General features: G+C 34.2%; 1 protein-coding gene across 5 annotated transcripts in view; it reads left to right on the top strand.

Moving 5' to 3' along the window:
- Positions 1-24,977, top strand: part of DAAM (disheveled-associated activator of morphogenesis-like protein) — a 259,934-nt gene that overhangs the window by 232,393 nt on the left and 2,564 nt on the right. For all 5 annotated transcript variants that reach the window (XM_089092501.1, XM_089092500.1, XM_089092499.1 and 2 more), the window contains 8 exons: positions 721-1,002; positions 2,821-2,938; positions 7,646-7,778; positions 11,467-11,593; positions 14,448-14,730; positions 18,892-19,154; positions 21,425-22,089; positions 24,168-24,366. In XM_089092501.1, coding sequence (XP_088948627.1) covers positions 721-1,002; positions 2,821-2,938; positions 7,646-7,778; positions 11,467-11,593; positions 14,448-14,730; positions 18,892-19,154; positions 21,425-22,089; positions 24,168-24,366 — 2,070 coding nt within the window. The remainder of the gene's footprint in view (positions 1-720; positions 1,003-2,820; positions 2,939-7,645; positions 7,779-11,466; positions 11,594-14,447; positions 14,731-18,891; positions 19,155-21,424; positions 22,090-24,167; positions 24,367-24,977) is intronic.

Below are 24,977 nucleotides of genomic sequence, written 5' to 3'. Positions count from 1 at the left end.
TGGGTCGCGACCCAGCTCAGGGTCGTAGGGCAATTTTGTTAGGTCGTGAAAGTTTTGTAAAAACCCCAATAGTTTTTATTAAATATTCTTGTTTCACACGTTCTATTTTAACGTCAGTTTGACACCAGGAGCAGTGACAAAGTGTGCATTTGTACTCTGTGGTATAGTTTTATCACTTGTGCCCACTGTGCTGTTAAGATTGCTAGGTGCATTTTTCCACGGTGCTTCCCGTCCATTCACTTCCCTATCTTACGAAATCTGTGGACCCTTCTAAACGGCATCTAGGTTTATTGCCAGATTTTTTTCTCCTGGGAGAAAATGAAAGAAAAAACAAAGTTTACTTAATTTGCTAAAGTTTCAAAAGAACATAATTTTTTTGTAACATATATTTTTCTTGTAGGCTACAGAAAATTATTATGAAATTTGTATGTGTGAAACAAGCAAGCAAATAACTATGTCTTTTGTTAAAAAATATATTTTTCTTTGCAAAAACATTTTTTTTTAATAAGCTGAATCGCCAAAAACTTCGAAAATCTCGTATTGGGCCGAGGTAAAAAAAAAGTTTTGGAAATGTTGATCCAAAGCTTAGAAAGAGACGATCCATATGATCTATGCGCTGTCTTTGAGATCACAAACACTGGTGAAATTTCGAGATAAAGTGAGACACAGGTCCTATCGCAATATTCAATCTCCGTTGTAATTATCGATCTTCTCTTGTAGACTCTCATCAACGATCTGGGAAGAAGTCATCGAAGCTTTACAGATGAGGTGGCACTAAAAACGGCCGTAATGTGTCTGATTAATGCAGTGCTTAATTATGGCCCTGGGGAAGAAAGTCTTGAATTCAGACTGCATTTAAGATACGAGCTTTTTAATCTTGGAATTGAGCCAGTTCTTGATAAGTTGCGAAACTATGAAAATTCTACCCTGGATAAACATCTTGATTTCTTTGATATGGTTCGACATGATGATGAACGAGAACTATCAAAAAGGTTTGACGAGGTAAATGAAAAAGTATATATTGTGATCTTTGTGCGAATAAAGATAACCAAGCCGCACAAACAATTTCTACTGTCTTTAAACATTACATATTGAAAAAATGGAAAAATATGTAATTTCAACCCTGAAAGCAAAATTAAAATCCAATATTTAGTGATCAATAGTGTGTATAATTGGTAGACTCGTCGTAAAATTTAGCAAAGTCTAGGTTGCATTTGGAGTCTGGAGTATTTTTGTTTGTAGTATGGGCTAACTAGCTGTACAGGCGCATACCCAGGGAAGAGCCGTTGGGCTTACGCTTCTCCATAACTTAAAGATTTAAACACCGTCTTTTTTTTTTTAATCAGAACCCTCCTCCTGTCCTAGTTGAAGTTTATCTATTCGAAGTTCGAGCTGTTTTTCAGTAATTCAATTACTTGTGTAAATTTATAGTTTTGCTTTCTTTGTTTTTATTTACTTGATTTATTATACTGTTTTTCATCTTTTATTCTTTACTAGTTTATCCACCTTAAATTTTTGTTGCTTTCCACTAAAAGAGGGTCCTAGAAACGCGCCCGGAATATCCAACTTTTACTTTGCATATTGTTGAAATAAAATATTATCCTTTGTTTTCTTTATGTATGACAGTAAAAAAGAAAGAAAAAGAAAAGATGCCGTTGATATTATAAAATTAGTGAGATACGATTTAATTTATCCTTTAAAAAGTAATAGGGCAATGCACTGATTGGTCACTTGGTGACTGCACACTTTCGAAATCGAGAAAAAATTACGTGGAGAACGAACCCAGGAAAGACTTAGGCCAACTCGACCAGAACGTCAACCTTCTTGATTCTGTATAGCCAGTACAAAATTTAGATCTTCTAATTTGTTTTCTATTCAAAAGGATTTTTTTAATATTTAAGTTAAATCTCTAGTAAAAATTACCAGAATTGTAATGAGAGAACACTCTCCAGCACACTTGTTCTGGAATAATTGACTGTCGATTTAACACTGTGTACTTCATTTCCTCTTATATATTTCGATCCATCGCCTTTTTTTTCACGTGTAAATGAACCTTTTGTAAGCTTTATTGCACAAAACAAAACAGAAAAAAAGAAAAGAAAAATGATAGAGAAGGAAAGGGAAGAAGAAATAGACTAAAATCCAAATTCCCTTATCGCGTATTAGTCCTCAGACAAAAAGCGGCAAACTCTGTACGCGAAGATATATTCGAAGCGACATTACGAGGCTGGATACTTCTCCTGCATATACCTTCGCTCTGATGCCTATAAGGTTTAATAATTTACAAAAATGAATAATGTACCACTGAAGTACCCCTGTTTTGTTATTTTAATTTCATTGTTAAACTTGAGACAGTAAATAACATGCAGTAGGTAATAAGGGACATGGGGTATAGAGGGAGGTGAGTGAAGATCTTTCTGTATCCATTACAGAGAGGTTTTGCGAAAAACAACGACAGTAATACTTAGTCTAAAGTTGAGTTTGTCACTTTTTATATTTATTTTCCAAAAAAAGATGTGACTGAAGACGTTTATTGAGGAACTATTACTTTAACAGTTTATTGTTTATTATTGTATTTTTAATATTAATGAATTACATTTAATATTATAATCCTAAATTTAATATCCTAAGTTAACCAATTGACTAATTCATTATAGTTGCATAATTAAATATTATTTAATACTACATACTTTTATATTCTATTCAGCATTTTTTTTTTCAAGACAATTGTTTCTAACTATTTTTAATAATTAGAAAAGATAAAAGGTTTTAATCTTTCTATAAAGAAAGAAAATTTCACTCCTTCTTTTTAATTTTTAGATGTCATTGGACCTAAGCAACACATCAGCAATGTTCGAGTACTTACGGAAGCGACTAACTCACACTCCGGCATATCCTCATTTTATGTCTATGCTACAGCATTGTCTACTGTTGCCACGTACGTTACTTATTTATTATTATCACTGAATTTGATTGAACACAAGGCCGTACCCAGGATTTTTTTTCGGAGGGGGTTTTGCTAAAAAAAAATTTCGGGGGGGGGGGGGCTAGAAAAAACCTCAAAAACGCATATAATTTTTGTTTTTATCCGTTTTTGTTACGTTTTTACGAGTCAGAAAAACAATTCCCCCCCCTCTTTGTACGGCCTTGATTGAACATCATGAACATCATCATCATTGAACATTAAACATCACTGAATTAGTTAGCGAATTTAATTGGACTAAAAATTTTTCGGTATCTTGCTGGCTTTGGCTTGATATGTCTCACAGAAGTACCAATCAGGTTGTTAAAAGGAGGACATTTTAAGATCCTAGTACCATCTTAATTACGCAACATCTAGATGGTGCTATGTTAGATGGTGTCATTTGTCTCACCAAAAAATATATGCACTTGCTTCTCTAGATTTGTTGGCCAGGATTAGTTAACATGAAGCATTATTTAGCGTGGTTTTTTAAAACCTGGGCTATTTTTATCTCCAATTGGGCGATGAAAATCTTCCATAAAAATGAATCAATGGAATTTAAGTACACTGTTTAAACCAGAAGTATAGGACAATAATCTCTCTTTTTGTTCTCGCTAATATTTTATTTAATATTTTAGTATTAACGTAACTTTTTTAATCAAGGAACACGAGAAGGTCAAGGGACTTCTCCTCTCCCGTCAAGTTTTACAAATACATTCAAATACAAATACAAGTTTCAAAAAATATTTGTCAAGCTGGATATCAATTTTATAAAAATAAGGTTTCCTGTGTTCTTTTCTCCAAAAAATTTCGTGGCAGTTTTTCCCCGACCCGTACAGAAGCGAACGCAGGTGTTGGCTTTTTTTCTGAGATGATGAGAGCGATTATTGTTATCAGAAGCATGAGTTGCATCCTTCTTCGAAAACTTCTTTCGAAAACCTCCTCTTTCAATTTTTAGTTACAATAATGGAAAGGAAGAAACAAACAAAGTCCATAAATAGTACAACATCAGGTGAAAATCATAATTTTGGCGGATCAGGTGAAAAATTAACCTATATAATATCAATTAGTAACATATGTCAAAGTGTTGATGGCGTTGATTCGGAAGTTAAAGTTACATAGTAACAGAAGAACTCCTGCAAAAAAAATCTGCAATAACGTTAACTCCTGCATAAAAAATCTGCAATAACTCCTGCAATAACGTTGGCGTGAGACAAAAAAAAAGTCTGTTTTTCTTAGTTGTTTAAAATTTCAATTAGGAGCTGAGGAAGACTAATCAGGGCTTAAAAAGACGGTTTAAGTACCTTGCTTTTCGACATGCGCATTAGGAATAATCTGATTGAATCACAGGCAAAAGCCAATTAAAGCAGCTTTTTACTAAGAACTTAGTTAAAAACAGTTAACTGGCGTAGGAACGTAAAGAAGTAAAGATTGGTGATTCATAAACAAGCAAAGTACATGAAAAATTCAAAAATGAAAAGAAAAATCTAATAAGTACCCCTCTCAACTTAAAAAATATAAGTGCAATACGAAAACCTGTGGGAGGAGGGGAGAGGGCAAGAGAAACACCATATTCTAAAATCGTCTTACGGGTTTTAAAATAGGATTTCTCCATGGTTTCCTCACTTCCCTATGAAAGGTGAGGGGCCTGATGTTTATGCCCTTTCATTCCGTCATCCTAGAATAGCTTCGAGTAGCACGCAGTTTTGATAAGTTATAACGATTCATCTGAACAGATATCGACGTCGAGTTTTTTTCAGTTTATCTTTGCGTTGAAGTGGCATTTAAATTATCCTTGGTGCATATAAGCACGATCCCCTGCAAAATCCAACCAAGATCCCCCCCCCCTCACCCACGAACAAAATCAGTCAAAAATAAACCAAGCAGAATTCAGTCGGACATTACTCAAACAACTAATATGGGCCTATAAAACTCGGTTCTAGGCCTTTATACCCCCCCGTAAATACCCCCCGCGGAAAATACCCCCCGGGAAAATACCCTACGGTTAATACCCCCCCCCCCCGTGGAAAATAAGACTTTCCAAATTTGAGAATTTTATTTGAGATCTATTTTTTTTAATTTCCGTAGAGGGAAGGAATTTTGGTACTTGTGTATTATGGGCCACTCACTCAAGTTTACGCTGTGTAAAACTCGAGAAGTAACCGGTTTCTTCGTTAATTTTTTTTCAGCCTAGCGCGAGACAAAACAAAGACAAGTGGCAGAATATATGGGAGATATATAATTTGGGCTATATATTTGCACCTAAGGAGGAGGGGGGGGGTAAAGTATTTGGACAGTTTGGAGTCAGAAAAAAATTCTTTCTAGGTATATGGCCACTAAAAACATAGTATAAAGTAAATGTAATGTTTCATTTAAGTGTTTTTCCAAGTATTAAGTACTATTATTAGGTTAATGTAGTATTTCATTTAAGTGTTTTATGATGATCACTAATCAAAGTTTATGTTATTTTTGCCTTTCATTTATGTTATTTTACTGTTTTCATGGCCGTATATTAAAAAACAAGCTTTTTCAACTGAAAGTAAGGAGCAATATTAAAACCTAAAACAAACAGGAATTATTCGAACAGAAATTATTTCCCGCCTTTTTCGTAAATCAAGTAATTTTTCCAAGGCTTGTAGCTTTTGATGGATGACATTAAACTTCATGAGTTTTTATATATTTATAATCAGCGTAAACAGTCAATTCTTGGAATATATTAATTGTTATCATATTTCATTTTTTTTTACAATTTCAGTTACTATTGGCCCAAATCGCTTCTTACTTACGTTAGTTGACACTAACTGTTTGATAAGGTGATTGTTAGAGCAAAGCAACAGTTCTAGAGTCTCGGACTCCGCGTTTAGGATTCCAAATTTTCCCAATTAGGAAGCTTCTTTTGTTAATATACTTATCATCTGTGCTTGGCGTTCAGATACTTCATATTCAGTCTGGCTGGATTTCAAAGCCTGAGCAATTGCCTGGCTAGTCACACATGCCTATGCACTGAAGTAAAGCTAGTCATGCATGTCAACGCTGCTTGATACTCAATCCAGTCAAAACCCAACCTTCAAAAAAAAAAAAAAAAAAAAAAAAAAAAAAAAAAAAAAAAAAAAAAAAAGTCAACCCGCACAAAATTCTGTCCAGCTACAGTCAACACACCATTGAACTAATGTGAAATTCACTGACCTAAATTTAGCCCAGAAAAAGTAAATCCAAGCCAAAAAACTGAAAACCTCCCTATGTGATACGCCGAACCAAAAATCCAAACTTGTTGCAAAAATATTGTGATAGTTTGCTTGGTAGCCATCTTCATATTTTACGCTTCTAGTTCATATTTTTTAATTAATGCAAGATTACGCCTCTACAATTTCCTCAATTTTGTATCACCAGTCACAACGTCTTTATTTTTGTCAAATTTATAGGACAGCAACAACAAAAAAAGTTTGAAGATTTGACCCAAAAAGTGTCTTTGCTACTCACAACTAAGAACAATTTTCGCATTGCATATATTTGCGGTTAAGAATTTGGCAAGAAGCTATTAAAAATTTGTGTTCTTTTTTCTTTAAAAAAAAAATGACTGAATATTAGCCTGTTGGAAATCCACAACCTACATTTGCATTTGTGGTAAAATTTTATTTGCCCTCATAAAATCAAAAAGAATAATTTAATGCCATTTTGTGAGTTTGAAGTACCTGCAGGGAGGAAATAAGAAGCAGAATTATCAAATTCTAAAAATAAATGTAGATAATTATTTTTAATTTATATACTATTGCTTTAGAGTTAGGGCAATTCAATATTTGATTTACTAAATTTGTCTTGAACTATATCACATAATTAGCTATAGTTTGTAGCCGGTGTTCTATCCCTTGGATGGGGGGGGGGGGGGTCAAACTGTTTGGAAAGTTCTGTATCAGGCAATATAAAATGAAAAAATGGAAGCCGGCGTGGTTAATATTTTTTTCCTCACTTGCGGAGACTTAGACCCCCAAAACTCTTCCTTCTAGATGCGTCATTGAATATCTTTAAAAACATTGAATAGTAAGTTATGTATTGAGAAATTGCAATGTCATCATTTTTCCCATGGACCTGTCTTTTAGTTCGCAGAACCACAATTATTGATAGGAAGACAGAAACAGATCTAGTACCATCGATTCGCAACAAGAAGATTGGGACCCGCCATGGTCTATCCCAGAACGGGGAGTATGTGGAGAAAGTGCTTTATAAGGCTATATGCCACAAAGAAAAAGAAGTGGACATGTTAAAAGAAATTTTGCCTCGCGGAGGCATAGACCCCCCAATTTCTTCTCCTCCGGCACGCAGTCGCATAAAATTAATGCAAAAAAATCCCAATTCCCTCCCAAGAGGTGAGTTAGTAAGTGACTCCCAAGGGGTAAGAAGTTGTGATTTGTCCATTTTGTACTGTGAACCGATGATGAAAAATCACTTTTCAAAAAGTACTAACATAAAGTACTTTAGTACTTTAGTAACATAACATATAGTACTTTCATAAAAGTTTAAATAGAGGCAATCTTCAAAAACAAAAACGTGAGCATAAAAGGAATTTTAAGTCCAAATAGCTCAATAAGCTTTACTTCACAGATGTAAATCGGAAAAAACGCGTTGTTTTGATTATAGCTCCAATTAAATGAATATATAATAAATTGTTTCTCTACATATTTCTAGTGGATTATGGATCTCATCCACAACATTGGCTTTTATTTGACCGAATTGTTCAACAAATTGTGCTTCAAAGTGAGAATGGATATGACCCAGACGTTAGTCCTCTGGATATCAATGTCAAAGAAGTTGTCCATCTGTAAGTTTCTCTTAAAAAATTTTACTACTGACTAATCTTGATATAATTAATTTAAAACCTGATGAGTCACAGAAGAACCTCACTGGTAGAAAATCTCCTTATTCTAACTGCACTTAGTCCATGATGATTTTGAGCTATCTTCTTTTTTTACAGAGAATTTCCGACAAATTTCTAAAAAAATGAACTCAGAAGAATGGAAAAATCAGAATAGTGCAAAACAAAAATCTACCGCTTCTTTTAAGGCGAACAATCGCTCTCAGGACAAAGAATATTTAACATTTTAAAGAAAGTACTTGAACTAGGCCAATAAGGCTTTCAGAAATTTTTAGGATTTAATATTGGGCCTCATTCCGGAAATTTTCCTTAATCTTGTTGTAGGGCCGTTCCAAGAGTTAATGGCATCCGGGAAAAAATTAGGCCTACTCAACCCCCGCCCCCCCCAAAAAAAAAAAAAAATTGCGTGAAATAGAGAGATGCTAACGAAACTGCATGTAACAAGATCCTGGTTGCGGCAACCCTTTCCCAGATACGGCGTCCTGGGAGCAAGTCCCGATCACCCCTTCATTTTGAATGGTTCTCCCTTGTTCTACTGCTTCCTTTAAGATATAAAAGAAAATATAGATGGGAAGTGATTATGTACTCTTTTATTCCCTTCCCTGGAGCTCAAAAAGTTCGTCATCACTGCTTTCATTGGATAGGAATCCTAGTACCAGACGTTTGAGCACATATTCTCAGCTCTTTTTCAAGGGTTATCTTCCTTTGATTCCAATAAAATGATTTCGTCCTTCGCTGAATTTGTAGTACAAGTAGTTTAGGCTATCTGATATAATTATATGTAAAAGAAAGCGACTTGTAGTTGATGAATTCTGTGATTTTTCGTATCTTTATCCTCCTATTTTACTTCTTTAGATAAGCACTGTACAAAACAGAAGGGTTTGGAGTCTTTCTTGTTTAAGATGATAATACTAATAATGAATAGTACTGGTAATTTATTTACTATCCACAAAAATTATTATGCGAAGTGCATGAAAAGAAATAACAATTTCAAAAGAAAAGAAATCAAGAAAACTAAGGAAAACGTGTAATTTACAGCCTAGTACGCGAAAACGCTCAGACATGCTGATAGAATGTCTTTTTCATGTGTAAAAACGAACACAGATAAATGATGTAATGCTCATACTATAGGTCTGTTAGCTCACGGAAAAAATTAACAACTAATTTTTCAGTAACAGTTAGGGGAAACATTTTAAGTGGATAGGAAATTAAAAAAAAATGAGACTTTCAAATGAAGTGCAATCGCTCAAAAACAAGTTTAGAAATACAGCAAAAACTGCAAAACACAAGATCTGTCTTCACTTATTTCGGAATTGAAAAAGTTCGCAGCTTCATTTTTATTCTTCGAATTTTTGATGTTCGGGTTCTTAATCCATTAATAGATTTCCAATAATACTTTGAAATACTACAAAATTTGACTTATAATTTTGACCTAAAATTCAGTTTCTAGTCAAGATTTGTCAGTGTCTCCAAGACATCGACAAATTTCAGTTAATTTTGTACCAACACCCACAACGTCTTTAGTTTATTGGACACTTTATATGTGACCGAAATATGTGGTATTTTTGTGAATTTCTATACACTGTCTATTAAAAAATATTTTATCCCCATTTGAACTTTTATTTTATCGTCATGGAAACGCAGTGTGGTCTCCGATATTATATACGTCAGATTTGATTTTTCAGAGGGCTCACTTTTATGAACTGATTTTTAAACGAAGATTTTTAGCAAAACAGATGTGTTCTGCTTTAAAACAAAACCCTTAAGTAGTTTGAATTCCTTCCAAACCCATCCCCTCAAGCAATTGCTCTAGCCAAGATAATGATTCTGGCACTTACTTAAAGTAGAAAATTGCTACTGTCCAAGTTTATTGGACAGTAGCAAAAAAAAAGAAAAAATGGTTGAAGAGTATAAAAATGTCTTTGCTACTTACAAATTCAGAACAATTTTTATATTATATATATTTGTGGTTAAGAATCTGGCAAAAAGTTATCAAACTTGGGTTCTTCTTTCTTTCAAAAAGTAACGACTGAATATTAACCTATTTGGAAATCTACATTTGCATTTGTGGTGAAATTGGATTTGCCCACATAAAATCAAAAAGAATAATTTAGTACCATTTTGTGAGCAAAATGATCAAAATCTAGATAAATGTCGATAATTGTTTTAATTTGGTATAGGATTGCTTTCCAGATAGTGCAATTTGGTATTTGATTTACTAAATTTGATTTGGTATATCAAACAATTGGTATTTGATTTAAATCAAACATTTTAAATTTAAATGAAATATTTTTATATTTGTTACAATTTAAATCAAATAAATATAATTTAAATCAAATATGTTTGATATTTAAATCAAACAATTAACTTTACTGGTGCAGCTAGAGTTGAATCCCAGACGGGGGATGGGAGAATCTAATTGCGGAGAAAGTATTTTATCAGACAATATCCAACGAGAAAATAGAAGCCGACGTGGTTTACGACGCGAGGGGGGCGCCCCCCTAGCGTAGTTTAAAGTTGTTTAATTTACTTAATTAACTCAAGTTTGCGTTAATTAAACTTGCTCCTAAAGCAAATTTATCGGATCAACCTATTTTGCCCCCCCCCCATAACAAAAATCCTGGATCCGCCCCTGTTTCTTCAATACAGAAATAGGACAGAAAAACAGTTTAATAAATATATTTTCAAACTGAAATTACAAAAATTGTTAAGAACATTTTTCTCCGGGTAAAGGGACTGTCTTTATGGGGTGGGAGAACGGGTTGCCCCATAAAGAACGAACCCCAGTCTATGGTCTTACTATAGAAGAAATATTCAGTACTAATTTGTTTTCAAATTATTCACTATTTTAGAAAATTTAGCAGTTGTACATTTTTCATTCTCTACATTACAGAATTGAGCTTAGAACCTTTTGTACACAAAAAAGAGAAAGAGCATGGCAGCTGTCTAGGCCTCAGGAGCCTCATTAAATTTTATTTGAATTTCTTTTAAATAATTTTTTTAAGTAACATTAATATTTGAATTTATTTAAAAATGAATTTAATTTGAATAGCTAAAACCTCAAAATTCTATAAGAAAACTTACTCAAAAATTCCTACGTGATGGGAAATTCCGTTCGGACTTTTCTGAATTTATCATACAAAGTTATTGTAGATTTGCGCTGAAACTTGAGAACTATGATTAAGAATTTCACCAATTTTGTATATGTGCCCCTATCTCCTCCAAATTTACGTTTTTAGAAAAGCCAGGATTTTATTCAAAGTCAGGCAAAGCTTTCCTTTCGTTTGATATATTAAATGCTAAATTTGAACGCCCACGAAAGTTTACCTTCCCTCGCCTCTTCCCAAGCCACAGGGGCCCTTTGCAGGCTGATAATTTTCCCTTTGGACCAATCGATACAATAGGTCTTAATACACCCTATTCTATAAGGTGCCACAGAAAACAAACTTTAGGATGAATTGGAAATGAAAATCTAGTTTTACCTGTTATTGGTACCCCACAATGATTTCCCAATTAGAAAATGTATATTGATTCTAAAGAACAACGAAACGCGTCAACTATAGGTTTCATAACGACTGCTTTGAGAAGTAATTACAGCAACTAAAAAACAATAAAGGTCAAATTTCCTTTTTAGGCTTGCTACTGAGGAAGAACTAATTGCCGCCAGGGGAAGAACAGAAGAATTAGAAAAAGAAAATATTGACATTGTCAATCGATTAACAAACAAAGAGCAAGAGCTAGAGGCCCGATTGCAAGAAAAGGTAGAGTGTTTTCTTTCCTTCTTTTCCCCTTGTTTCCAAAACAATAGTTTAAAAGGGCTTCTAAAGGAGGCAAAAGGTGAAGTGAGTAGCATACCAATAAGAAGATGTAATGGAGCCAGATAAAGAATCTTTTGAGTTAGTAAGCTTGGCATCGGCTCAGCTATGGCTTATTGGCGGCGGGAGGGGGGGGTACCACTCTTTTTTTTATTAATTTAGCTTTATAATCGCTACTGAGGACCATGATATTTCTAGCAAGGGTTTAATTTATTCAAAATCCTGGGGGGGAGGGGGTTGAACCGATTTTTTCAGGTCATGTGAAAATGACCAAGTTAAAAGGAAAAATGAGCCATATAGTAGCCTACCATAAAGGCAAATGAATACAAAAGAAAACTGATCTGTTTCTATGGATACTTGAATTATTTAGGCTTATCTTAGTATTCACAATATTTTTGAGGACACTAAATTTTAACTGGGGGTGGGGTGAACTGGGGTCTCGGGGCAGTTTCCCCCTTCCCCCTCTGCCCTATAGCAAGTTAAGCCCCTGGTTTCTAGGAGTGGAGAGAGCCCAATCATTTCCTCTAGTTACATCAATGGATAGGGGGGTTAAGTAATAATTAGCTTACTTTCAGTCTCTTAAAAATAAGCCTTTACTCCATCACAAAGAAAGAAATAACAAGGGCAAACCACTCACCTGAAACTTGGGCAAGACCGCTGAAGCAATCATATTTCTCTTTAAAGTCCTACTTTTTTTTATATATTTTAAAGGCATTTCTTACAAATAACGGGAGCCTATAACTCCTTTCATATTAGGCTAGTAATCAAAACAGATACTTCTATCGCACCTAGATGAAACTAATTTAATAGCTGCCAAGACCTACATTTAAAATATATATTTTTTAATTTAAGAAGATATTTGATGAGAAAATTCCACTAGATTTTTTCTTCTATGACTGCTTCAGCCAAGGCAATTCAAAGGGCTTTATTCTAAATTAAATGGGTTATAGAAAATAGTGGAGAAAACCGAAAGCCGAGTTTTTAGTTGTTTTTTTTTAAGTTTTAACGCCATAATCGAGAGACATAATTTTTACAAAAAAATTTATAAACTTTGCACCGTAAGATTTTTTAAAGCACTAAAATACCACAGAATCAATTTATTTTTCAAATTCAACTTCTGTTGCTAGCAACAAAAAGAAACCAAATACATTTTGAAAAAACGAATAATTTTACTGCCCGAGATAGCAAATATTCACCACTATAAGATAAGTTTCGAAGCATGAACAAATGGTCAAACTTAATTCCTCAAAGGTGATATAAAACCCTCATAAATTTTTGTTCGGCTACCCTTCGCTTAAATAAGCTTTTGACCCTTATCAATAATAGACGATTCATTGACCCTTCAGTTTTCGGCTTTCGCATGCTTATTATCATGGAGACGGTTGGCAGCAAGAAAATATTTATTGTCCTAGACTTGGTTAGAGGGCACTGGCAAATCAAGCTGGAGAAAGGTAGCTGGGGATAGATGTCATTCCATACGTCTTCTAGACTCTATCAGTTTCTAGTCATGCCATTTGGCTTGCATGGTGCTCCTGCAGTTTTACAGTATCCTATGGGCAAGGTTTTAGAGCCCTGCAAGGCATTTCCTGGGGCCTATTTGGATGATATTGTCATCCTTAGTGACTCTTGGGAGGAGCACCTAGTAAACATTAAAAAAACACTAGAGTGCTTACAAGAAGCAGGGTTGAAGATCTACCCAAGCAAGACTAAAATGACTCAGAACAAGGTTTGTTACCTGCGTCACCAAATTGAAAATGGGGATATTGCCCCATTGGAGAGCAAGGTCCAGGTCATTCAAGATTTCCCTCTACCTGTGTCCAAGAAGGAAATTTGTTCTTTTATAGGGATGGCAGCATATTATTAACACTTTATCAAGAATTTTACTGAAATTGCTGAGCTGCTCACAAAAAAGTTCTCCAAACATGTTGGAGCTGAACAAGATACAGGTTGGTGCATTTAAGAACCTGAAACATGTTTGTCTCATTGTCAGTTTTATTTTATTTTTTTGAACTTGTGTAGTTTGAACCTGTTGTGTTTTTTTGAACTTCTGGAAAGATTTCTGCCTCAGAATATTTAGCTATAAATTTAGTGAAACGACAGAAAGAAAGACAGAGACATGTACACTTGATTTTATATGTACATTAGCTTAGTCGCAAATTTCTGCGATCTCAAAAGAAAGGAAATTCGAGAAAAATTTCCCCCACTGAAAATTCCTCCCCGCGCATTAATAACAATCGTATTTTTAAATTTAATAGTATTTGAGAATTCCCCCGAAATATACTCCCCATGCGAATTCCCTCTCCGGCAGAAAATTCAAACCGAGAAAATTTCCCCTCGCGTTGACAATCCCCCCCCCCCCAGCGGAAAACTTCACCCCTGGAAAATTCCCCTCCTTCCCACCCCTAATAATTCCCCCTTGACAATTCAACAGTTTGTTTTCCTTGGAATGGGGTTCTTACAGAACATTATTTTTCCACGTGACCCCTCCAAATTTTAGAGCAAAACGGATCACCGCGAGTTAAAGAAAAGTTGGGAAGAGCTCCCCTTCATAAGGATACTGGAAATGCGTTACTCCATGAAAATTTGGAAAGAAAATTTTTTTTACAAGCTTTCGTCAATTTCTACTTAATTGGTGACTGGATTATTATAATTTTTTATTTGAAATATTGAATAAATATTAAAATTTTATTTTCTAGATTAATTTGAATTTCTCTAACAGCTCTGATTATTTAAATTTGTTCGGTGACATGTTAAATATTTTAAAGTTTCATAGAACAGATGAACAAAGCTTTTTTTGCAGGAGGACATTGAAAACGCATTGTCCCGCGTTAAGGAAAAGTTGGAGAGAGAGACCAGAGGTCATTTAGAGTTTAAGCAAAAAGCTGGAGAACTTGAATATAGGTTAAATGAAATAAATGAGCAATTAGGAACAGAAAGAAATCGGGTCCAGCGACTTCAACATATCATTTCAACAGGAAATATATCTGATGATGCTAAGTCGGTACTGCCATCACCTACTGGAACTTTGCTGCCATCCATTATGCCTAGCTCTATCAGACCACCACCTCCACCACCTTTCTTCGGTAAGTACCATATCTTGCCAAAAATTAGACCTTTTTAAACATGCACTTTATACAGGATTACTTTTTAGTGACGCATCTTTAATGATAAAAATGGTCTTCAATAAGCAAGTTCGAGTTGACAATCAACTTAAAGCCATAAGCGATGTCAAACTTTCAAGTCGAGTGACGTTCACTGCTTGGTCACTTTGAATCAGGTTAATATCGAGATCTGTGCATTAGTTGACAACCAGCATAAGGCCTTAAACGACGTAAAACCTTCAAGCTGACTGACAATCATCGTTAGCTCACTCAAAGACGAATATTGAAAAATCGGACTGTCTTTCAATCCTGAGAAAACCGAAAATGTTCTTTTCAGTTGGCGAAATCGCTCTACTTCTCCCCTTAATCTGAACGACTCTCTTACCAAACCCGCCGACCATGTTGCATACCTGGACCTTCCAATTGGCTCATCTATCGCAACACATGCTATTCGCTGATATCTCACGTTGAGCGTAAAATTAGTATTTCTTACGCCGGAATCGTAAAAATTAAACAATGCTTCATCCGTCAGCTTCTAGCATCCATCTTCAAGGCCAAAATCCTTTCGTATTTTTTTATACTTACAGATAAAAAGTACCCACGATCAATCTTCTTCAGATTTGCCAAGCATCTTTTATATTTGCCTCCTTGGACAAGAAACCATAAAATTATCCATTTGTATAAGCTTGCAGACCCAAATATTAGTAATAATAAATCTTTATCCTGTTTTCAAAGAAATTTTCCTCACCCATGGTCGTCAATTTTTTCGCAATAGTTTACTCGTATTAATGTAATGTATGCAATGAAAAGTTTGTTGTCATGTATTTGAATTTTTGATTGTGTGTTTGAGTCCTTTTTTTTTATTTTTGGTAGTAATCTTTAGTGATTACTCCGTCTATTTTATCTTTTTTTTGACAGACAATAAATGTATAAAAATAATATAACATCATCTTGTGTATGAAGATTGCAGTTTTTATCGAAAAAAAAATTGCATTTAAACATTATGTTTTGTTGATTGCAAAAGCACGCAGATATGGTAATTTCATTTAAAATTTGCCCTTAAACAGCTCTCTATGATGTTCGAGTGCCCCGCTAGCGGTGGAAAAGGAAAAAAAGAGGACATATCAGTGCTACCCATTCACAAAAAGTGGTTTCAAGCCAGGGAACTGTAAGTATAGGGTTTTTGGCCATGATGATCCTAATGGTGTACTTTTTGCTTCGATCCAGTGGCATTTTTTAGAGGTTCAGGCTATTTTTTGAAATTCCCGTAAATTGGTCTTCAAAATAGCACTTTACTATTAAGACTACTTGAGATATAGTTACCATTCCTGAATCAGCTAGAAATGGCAATCTTTTCTCGCTTGCTACTTTTTTTTAACGCGTTTTTTTGTTGTTACTATGGGCCGTGGTTCGTTCTTTACTAGGTAGCAGCTACCATCATTGTGCATCAAGCTATATTAGCACATTGGATTGACCTCTGCTTGGTAATGCAAGGGATGGTATTTGATCCCAGCTGCCGCAAAGCTGGGAGACAGGCTTGCCACTTGACCTTTAAAAAAAGACCTGGAACCTGAGACATTGACAATAGTTCACGCCCTATGTGCCATCAAGTCTCTGGGTGATCTTTATCCAGTCTTGTTTATTTAACATGAGATTTTCGCCTTAACCCTCAGGGACGATCCAAGTAAGCCTAAGTCTTTTATAGTCTTACTTTCGTCTGTAATTTCTTTCATTGGAACTCCGCCAATGAAAAAGAAATTTTCTGAATTCAGGTGTGGACGTTTAGCCTGAATAAACTGGCGAACACGAGTAAGGGTATGTTTTTCTTTGAATCTGTTTACTATCTCTGTGCCGTCTTCGAGTCTAATTTTGATATTCATAGTTGCTGTATTCTTCCGATGAATTCCAAAAAGTCTAGCCCAGTAGATTTTACAGTTTTCCATGCTGCTGATTGATGAAAAGATTGATTCTCTATTCGTTGATGTTTTTTCTGAAATCTTACTTTTTTCTTTACTCTCAAGATCTACTGTGATTTCCTTATCTTTATGATTACCAGTCAAGTCTGAAGAGGATTTTTTCTGCTCCGCTGACGCTGAAGACACAACGTTACTTTTACTGAGCTGCCCAAACATGCTACGAATGCTCGCCAGACCCTGGGTTATTCCTCCCAAAGGGATTTTAACAAGTTCTTTTCTGCAATCCTTCACCCATGTGGAGATTTTGGTCTTCTTTCGGGGAATTTTGATACATTTTCACTTTTTTGTTGACTTCCATAGTTTTAGAAAGTAAACTGGTGTGCATATTTTACTTCGATGTAATTCTTATGGGTCTTCGAGATTTTGAAATGATTATTATTATATTTTCTTTTGAATATAATTATTTTAAAATATATTTTTGTGCTATTTGAAATTTGACTGTTTTACAGTTCTTAATAATTATTACCTGACGTTATGCAGATACGCCTGTAGCCTGGATACAGATAACGTCATTTGGTTTAGCTCAACATCCCCCTCTACACTCTCTAGAATTTTCAACTTAATACCCTTAGCTCTTCTTGAGATATTACAGATACGTCCTTTTGATAACCTTAATGCACATAAAGTCATTCGATTTTGTTCAAATCTCCTGAAAGATTGAACTTAATACCATTAGTTTCAGAGTTTCATTTTAATACCTTAATACAACTTAACACCATTTTTATTTCACAAAAAAATGCACTTTTTTTGTATCTTTTACATATTATTAGCTGTATGACATCGTTATATTATGCTAAATTTTCATCAACATTAGTTGTTCGCTCCTAAATAGCAATGTCATCGTTCATTAATATATTCCTTTAAAAAAGAAACGAAAGCTTTTTCCTTCGTGTAGATATATCATGGTTACAAATATCTTTGCAACCTAGTAAAGAACGAAGTTCACCCCATAGTAACTGAAAACGTAAAAACGCTTTTTGAAAAAAAACTGTTAAGTGAGAAAAAAAGTCACCCTCAATAGACATGGAATTGCAGCAAAGAAGTTTCCACAAAACAAAAAGATAAAGCCTTCAGGCTATTCAACGTCTTCTCCAGAATAAGAGAAAAACAGCAGTCTTGGAGACATCTAGAGATATAGCTAGAAATCATGCAACGCATATATGAGAAAAGTGACAAGACCCATAAATGTACCTGCAAACACAAGCAATTTTCAAAAGGGCACACTAGCCAACATAACTCACGCTCTTCAATATGTGTCAGACAATTTCCTAAAACATGCCCTGGAATGAAGGGCTTCATATTCATTCTGAAAGAGCTCAAGCTCACCAAGTTACTCATAAACTCATATTCCATATTTTTTTTTAGTTAACCATTAATGCATTCATGCTTAAACTAGACAACCACATTTAAAAAATTATCCAGTAAGAATTATCTTCTTCGATAATCCCCCCCCCCCCGAAAAATTTTTTATGTCAGTAACATTACACAGATATAAAAACCATCCCTTTCTGTGGATAAATTATTATCTAATATAATTTATTTAAACAGTACGTATCATGTAATTTTTCCGCTAAAGATGCCATTTAAGGGTTGGGGCTATGTCTTTATGAGTAATACTTGTTGTTCAGGAATCGACTGGAAGAGTTTGAAAAATATTTTGAAAAATGTCACTTGATTACCAAGTAAGTTCTTAGCGAACTTCTTTCACCAAGTCTTGCAGTGCGGTTGTAATCTCTTTTAGAACTTTCTCTACGGAATTTGTTTTGCCGAATGTGCTAATAATAATTTATTTACAACATGGTACAAAAAAACAAATAAAAAAAAAAGCAGAATAACAAAAAGAAAAAAACAAACAATTAAAACAAGGAAAATAAAAAAAGCAAAGAAAAAAAATTGCATCAAACGAGGAAGGGCACTGTGGACGGACAGATACTTGCAGGTACCATAACGAAGTTTGCCATGGTATTCTTTTATTTCCTTTTCTCCAGGAACAAAAAAAAAAACACAATAGAAAAGAAAAAAATACCTTTTTTTGTTTATTTCCTTACAAACGAAGCGACCAGTATTTGTTTGAATAACAACAAGTTAATTCATACACATATAGTTTAGTTTATAACTTTAAAGAAGCCGATGAACTAGCAAAAATCTAATGCAAGATCCTTTACAGGAAATCTCCCTCCACCACCATTGGGTATCCCGCCGCCATTACCTGGAGGGCCAGGAATGCAACTGATGCCAGTAAAATCAGTGATCAAGAAAGAAATTCCCCCGTCCTCTGCGCCACTTAAATCATTCAATTGGACCAAATTACCTGACCATAAACTAAGCGGAACCGTATGGGCGGAGTTGGATGAGCAGAAGCTTTACAAGGTTTTAGACTTGAAGGACTTTGACAAAATGTTTTCTGCATATCAGAAAAATGGAATGAACGTAAGTAAAAAATTACAAAATTCCCGAAAACTTTTACCGAAATGAATGATATTAGTTTTTTTCCGTTAGGTCCTACCATCAAGGATATGGTTGGTCCAAGCTTAAAATTTTCAGATTTTTTAATTATGTTATTTTTATTATGTGCTTGGGTAAGAAAAATATGTTTAATCATATTTTAGTGCAGATTTATGCAGATGAACTATTAAAAAAAAATTATATAATGTTCAGTTTAAAGTATTTTCCTATCGTTTTAGAATATTAATCTCTAAGTTTAGAGATTTCTTTTATGAACACAAGATGTGAACGATCAATCAACTGGTTTGTCGCTTTCCATTCTATTTCTTCTTCTTTTTTAAGTTGGAATTAATGAGTCTTAATTCTAAGACCCTTTTCTTGTTATTCTAAAAAGATAAATGTCCTAAGTACTGCAGAAATTTTTTTGATTTTATTAAATCATATAGCGGATTGTCTTTTTTATATATAAAAATTGGATAACTCAAACGTTGAATCTTCACGAGCCTCAGGCTAGATATTGCAAATATTTAAAGATGTAATAATATTGTAAATATTTTACCAACAAAATAGGCGAAACTACTATATTTAGTTCTGCTCTATCAATAACATGATTGGCCATATAAAATAAAGTCATTATCACTACTGAAACATATTTTGAATTTGATGAGTCATATATCAATTTATAGCATCGATTAACAACGTCTGTGGAACAGATAGATATCTTAATTATTCAAGAACACTAAATTTCTGTCACGTTCCATAAGCCCTCGAAACTGCATTAGTATATTTACTCAAAACTTGTTTGTTACATTGCGTGCGTAATGATTTTGTACGGCCGTGCTATGAATTGCTGTTATCATCATTTTGGCTTTCATAATAATTAAAGAAGATTTTAAAACTGAAAAAAATTGCTCCGGTTTTAACTGTTTAGACTAATAAATAATCGTATATGAACTAGATTATACTAACGTGTTTTAGCTTATTTGTGGTTCTGAGGTTCATGTGCATTATCTAGCCAAAAAAATTTGAGCTTTTTTAATAATTTGTTTAGCTCTTTTTATTTAAAACCAAAAAAGATCTTTTCTGGTACTTGTATGGTATACTCCCTGCAGCTCAAGTTGTTCAAGCATTGACGTACTGTAAACCGGTTTCTTTCAACTTAGCGTGCGAAAAGACATAGAGAAGATACAGAATAGATGGGAAACATATAATTTGGGTTATATATTTGCACATTAGGGGTGGAGGGGGGGGATAAAGTATTTGGACAGTGTGAAGTCAGAAAACAATTCTTACTTAATAATATCAGAATAATTGCAGCTAACACATGTTGCATGCAGACCCGCTATACTTAACCCCCCCCCCCCCCCACTAATGTGCAAATATGAAATCCAAATTTGTTTCCAAAGTATTATATTTTTAGCATACTTGGGTATATTTTATTAGAATTAACCTAACTGCATTCTTGAGCTGCAGGGGGTATACCATCTATTTTAGGTTATACTTGAAGGAAACACGACTAAGAAATCCTCGTCGTATTCGACTCTTTGTATGTCTTTTTGGGGAATAAGTCCTCGCTCATTGTTCACAATAATACAAGAATACAAGTAAACTTAACAAAATACATACAAATCTGTTGATCATTGAAACAAGACAATGACTCTATTGTTTGCCTTTTAATTCTATTTCCTTTGTTCTTTTTTTCAAGGGTGTTCATGGCTCTTTTGAAGATTTGTTTCGTCATCCTTGCAAAATTCATGTCACTAATTTTGATTGATTCTCGACACGCTAAAAATATCCATTGAACAAAGCAGAATGTTTTGTTCAAGTTTGCCTTGTACAATGGTTAGAAGAAATTACATATGGTGGCGTCAGTGGGGGCTGTCCCCCTAGATCCCCCCTAGATTTGGAAAATATTATTTTTGAGTATTTTCTTGTAAATGCTGTTTTTGGGGTAATTTCATAGGTGAGATTGATAAAAAACGACAACTTCGCCCTCCTAGATAAAGAAAAATATATTTCACCTCCTCCCCTTCGTAAAACTTTGGAACTTAACACCGCTAATCACACTTTCCTCCAAGAAAAAGAAATAGTTCTTCTAAATTATTACTATTGCCGAAAATTTAAGGACCCTAGTTACCAATTAAATCTAATTAAGAATGGCTACAAAACCAATTAAAACGAAATTTAGGACAATTTGTCATGATTATATCTCATAATTCTCCTAAGCTCATAATTCACGTACTGTCTTTTTCAAGGGTATTGATGGTTCTGTTGAAGATTTATGTCTGGTCACCCGTACAAAGTCTAAGTCAGTAACTTTGATTGATTCTCGACGTGCTCAAAACTGCAACATCCTTTTAACCAAACTGAAAATGACAAATGAAGAAATAATCAGAGTGATATTAAGCATGGACTCTACAGATCAAATGCCTTTAGATATGGTTGAGCAGCTACTAAAATTTGTGCCCACTCCTGAAGAACGGGCACTTTTAGATGAACATTCAGATGATTGTGAGTCACTTTCAAGAGCAGATCGTTTCCTTTATGACATATCTAGAGTCATACACTTTGAACAAAGGCTGTCAGCGTTATACTATAAGAAAAAGTTTCCAAACCAATTAAATGATTTGTGGCCCCGTGTTCTTGCAGTTTCAGAAGCTTCTAAGGAGGCTATTAGGAGCAAACGATTTAAGAGAGTTTTGGAACTTATTTTGGCCATTGGAAATTACATGAACCGTGGTGCACGTGGCAATGCTGTGGGTTTTAAATTGACAAGCTTGAACAAACTTGCGGATACTAAATCTGGAAGCAGCAAACAAACTCTATTACATTATATAATAGAAACTATAGAATCTAAGCTAAAAGACTTACTTCAGATTGAAGAAGATTTATCGCACGTAAAAGACGCTGCAAAGGTCAAGTAAGTTTTTTTTATTTTTTGTTATACTCAACAAATAGTTTTGAACTTTTCTCATAAAAAAGAAAGAAAAAAGCGCTACAGTTAACCAGTATGACCATTCTGATATATAAAGAAAGTAAGTACGTATTTATTCATGTTAAATTATTAGGCGGGACTAAAAGACTAATTCTCAAATCCATAGCAAAAAGTGATGATTAACTGCTCTTTTTTGATGAAAAACTATCCTATGGAATAACAAGAGCTAAGAATCTAAATTATTCCCTAATCAAAATAGAAACAAGGCCTTACAATATAATCCGCTCTTTCAAAATAAGATTATTATCTTCATAAATCAAATTGAAGTTAGACCATGAATTGTAATTCCAAAATTATGCAAAAATACAAGTACACAATTTACACGCCTTGTTTGTGTGAAAATACTGTTTACTAAAAGACTTTTCTACAAGAACAATAACAGTTCAGAATATGTTAATAAATTAATATTAAATTTTTTTTTAGAAAAAGAGAACCGATACAGTAAACTGGCACAATGAGTGTAGCTGATAAGCAACGAAATCACATATTTATGATTTTAAGGACATTAAACCGAAGGTGTTTACGATTTACATTATTTGTGTCGGGCTCTCTCGGGTTCTTTTTTCAATTTCTTTCGTAACTTGTTAATTTTTTTTTTACGCTGACATAAATTTCTCAAATTGGTAATTATAGATCTTTAGAGTAAGAATTTGGTTAATTGTGACTTTTGATGGCACTTCGAAATCAAGCCTTGTCCATCTCAATATATTTAGATCTGACAGCACAAAAAAGGCACAAAAAGCAGAAATAAGTTTTCTTTAAAGCCTCCCTCCTTTGTGTCTTTTTTTGACTGATTGTCACAGTCACTGTTTTGTTTTTTTCGTCTTCGTGAGCTTTAAAATATTTTCTGCCTACACATAAATGTTTCTTGAATCTCTTATTAATACTTCTCTATTTTAGTAGATCGACATAAATGTTCATTTTTGGTCGCAGCTAAAATTAACTCCATGTTTATAAATACGTCTGGGTTCGAAAAAAGCAATAACAAAAACTAAACATTGGAAGTTCTAGTTATGATTTTCAATCCCTTCTTCCATAACTTTTCTCTGCCTTTTTTCTGGCCATTCACCTTCCTTTTCCATACTTTTGAAATTTCTTGCCCTACAATTTGTTAAAAATCATACTTTAAATAAACTGGCTTCAAATCTATCGCTCCGCTGGGGATGGCTAGAAAAAAGAGAAATAGTGCGTAAAAAACATGCACGATTTGAAAATAATAATAATGATAATAATAATAATAATTTATTTCTAATCCACGATTACAATAATGTACAACAGCAGACTACAAAAAAAAGAGAGAGAGAGAGATAGAAAGAAAATTTACGAAATAAACACTGATTCAACATCATGAAAAGGTAGCAATTCCATTACATTAATATCTGAAAACCTTTTGCTTGCTACTGCATCTTTTCCAAAAACATCATTTATTTCAAGTTTGTATGGTACCAAGGTAGAAGGAAAAGTCAAAATTTACAGTAACGGAAATGCTGAATAACGATAAAAGAAAGATTGTTTTTTTCACAAATGGATGAAACCTAGAAAGATATAAAATTGAACGATCACAAATAGCAGAAAATAACTTGCAGAGAGCTTTACGACTATATTTCCCTCTAATACCAACAATCTGGAGTCTTCAGCCTGGGGTCAGAAGGTAGCTGTGAATAGATTTGTGCACACAGTGCTACTTCTTTACAATATATTTGCTGCATCAATAAATTCTCTTCTGTGATCAATAGTATGTAACAAAACCCTCAAAATTATTTTTATATATTTTCCAGAATGTATCTACCGAGCCTAGAGATCTACCAGCTAAACGTGGGAGTTTTAACTACTTTCCTGTACTTTTTAGCATGTCTCTCTCTTTTACTAAATGCGCCCTCCCTTCCTACACTGAAGTAAATTCCTTCGGTATATTTATTATTATATGAAGGCTATTGAAAAAAAAATCGAAGAATTAATGATTCATTTTTTTCTTCCCCATTTATTTGTTTCTTATTATGCAGTTTAAATGAATTAGAAAAAGATGTAATTCAGCTCCGCGCTGGTCTCCGCGAAGTTGAAAGAGAAATGGAATTCCACCGAACCCAGCCAACACCAGCACTTCCTGGGGATTGCTTTATTCCGTCAGTCCAAGAGTTTCTTGCCTCTGGAACGTGTCGTCTCTCTGAACTTGAAGATGCTTTCAGCGACATGAAAGCTAGGGTAAGTTAGTTTAGAACATATTATATACATACTAAATGCATTAATTTCAGTTTCTTCTTCAACAATTGCGTCTCAAACTTGAAATCCGTTGATGAATCCACTTTATCAAAAGTTTTATTGCTGGCTGACTGTAGCAAACCACCAGTAGCCTTGTCTACTGTCTAAATGATAACTAGCTATGGGCTCACATCTGTAGCCGAAAACCACCCGGGAAAATCTCAGAAATTGGATTAGTACAAATAATTGATACTACGCCTTGGTATAACTTAAAAGAGCTACCTCTGATCACCACGCTATGTTGTCCATTTGGAGTAGAAGTAACCTTACATCAGTATAAATAAGCGGAAATTATATCTGGAGGATAAAAGCCTGTAATCTCCGACTGGATAGGCCTTTGGTATCCCTCCTACCGAGGGATACAAAGACTGAAACTGGAAATTAAACTCTTCTAGTTATATCAATTGTAACGTGAAAGTGTTAACTACCCTGGCAAGTACACAGGATAAAAAGTACATAGTGGTTCCAAAAGAAAGGACTTACTTCTATTCAAATCAGTACCTGTTACAAAACTGAACTAAAAAGAACACTGCTGGTTTTAAACTAAAGGCCTT

Source organism: Artemia sp. Qi Xiang Cuo, chromosome 7 (assembly GCF_049724085.1).
Source record: "Artemia sp. Qi Xiang Cuo chromosome 7, ASM4972408v1, whole genome shotgun sequence".
Classification (NCBI taxonomy): Eukaryota; Metazoa; Arthropoda; class Branchiopoda; order Anostraca; family Artemiidae; genus Artemia; species Artemia sp. Qi Xiang Cuo.
The sequence above is the reverse complement of the archived record's forward strand: the minus strand, read 5'-3'. Positions and strand labels throughout refer to the sequence as shown.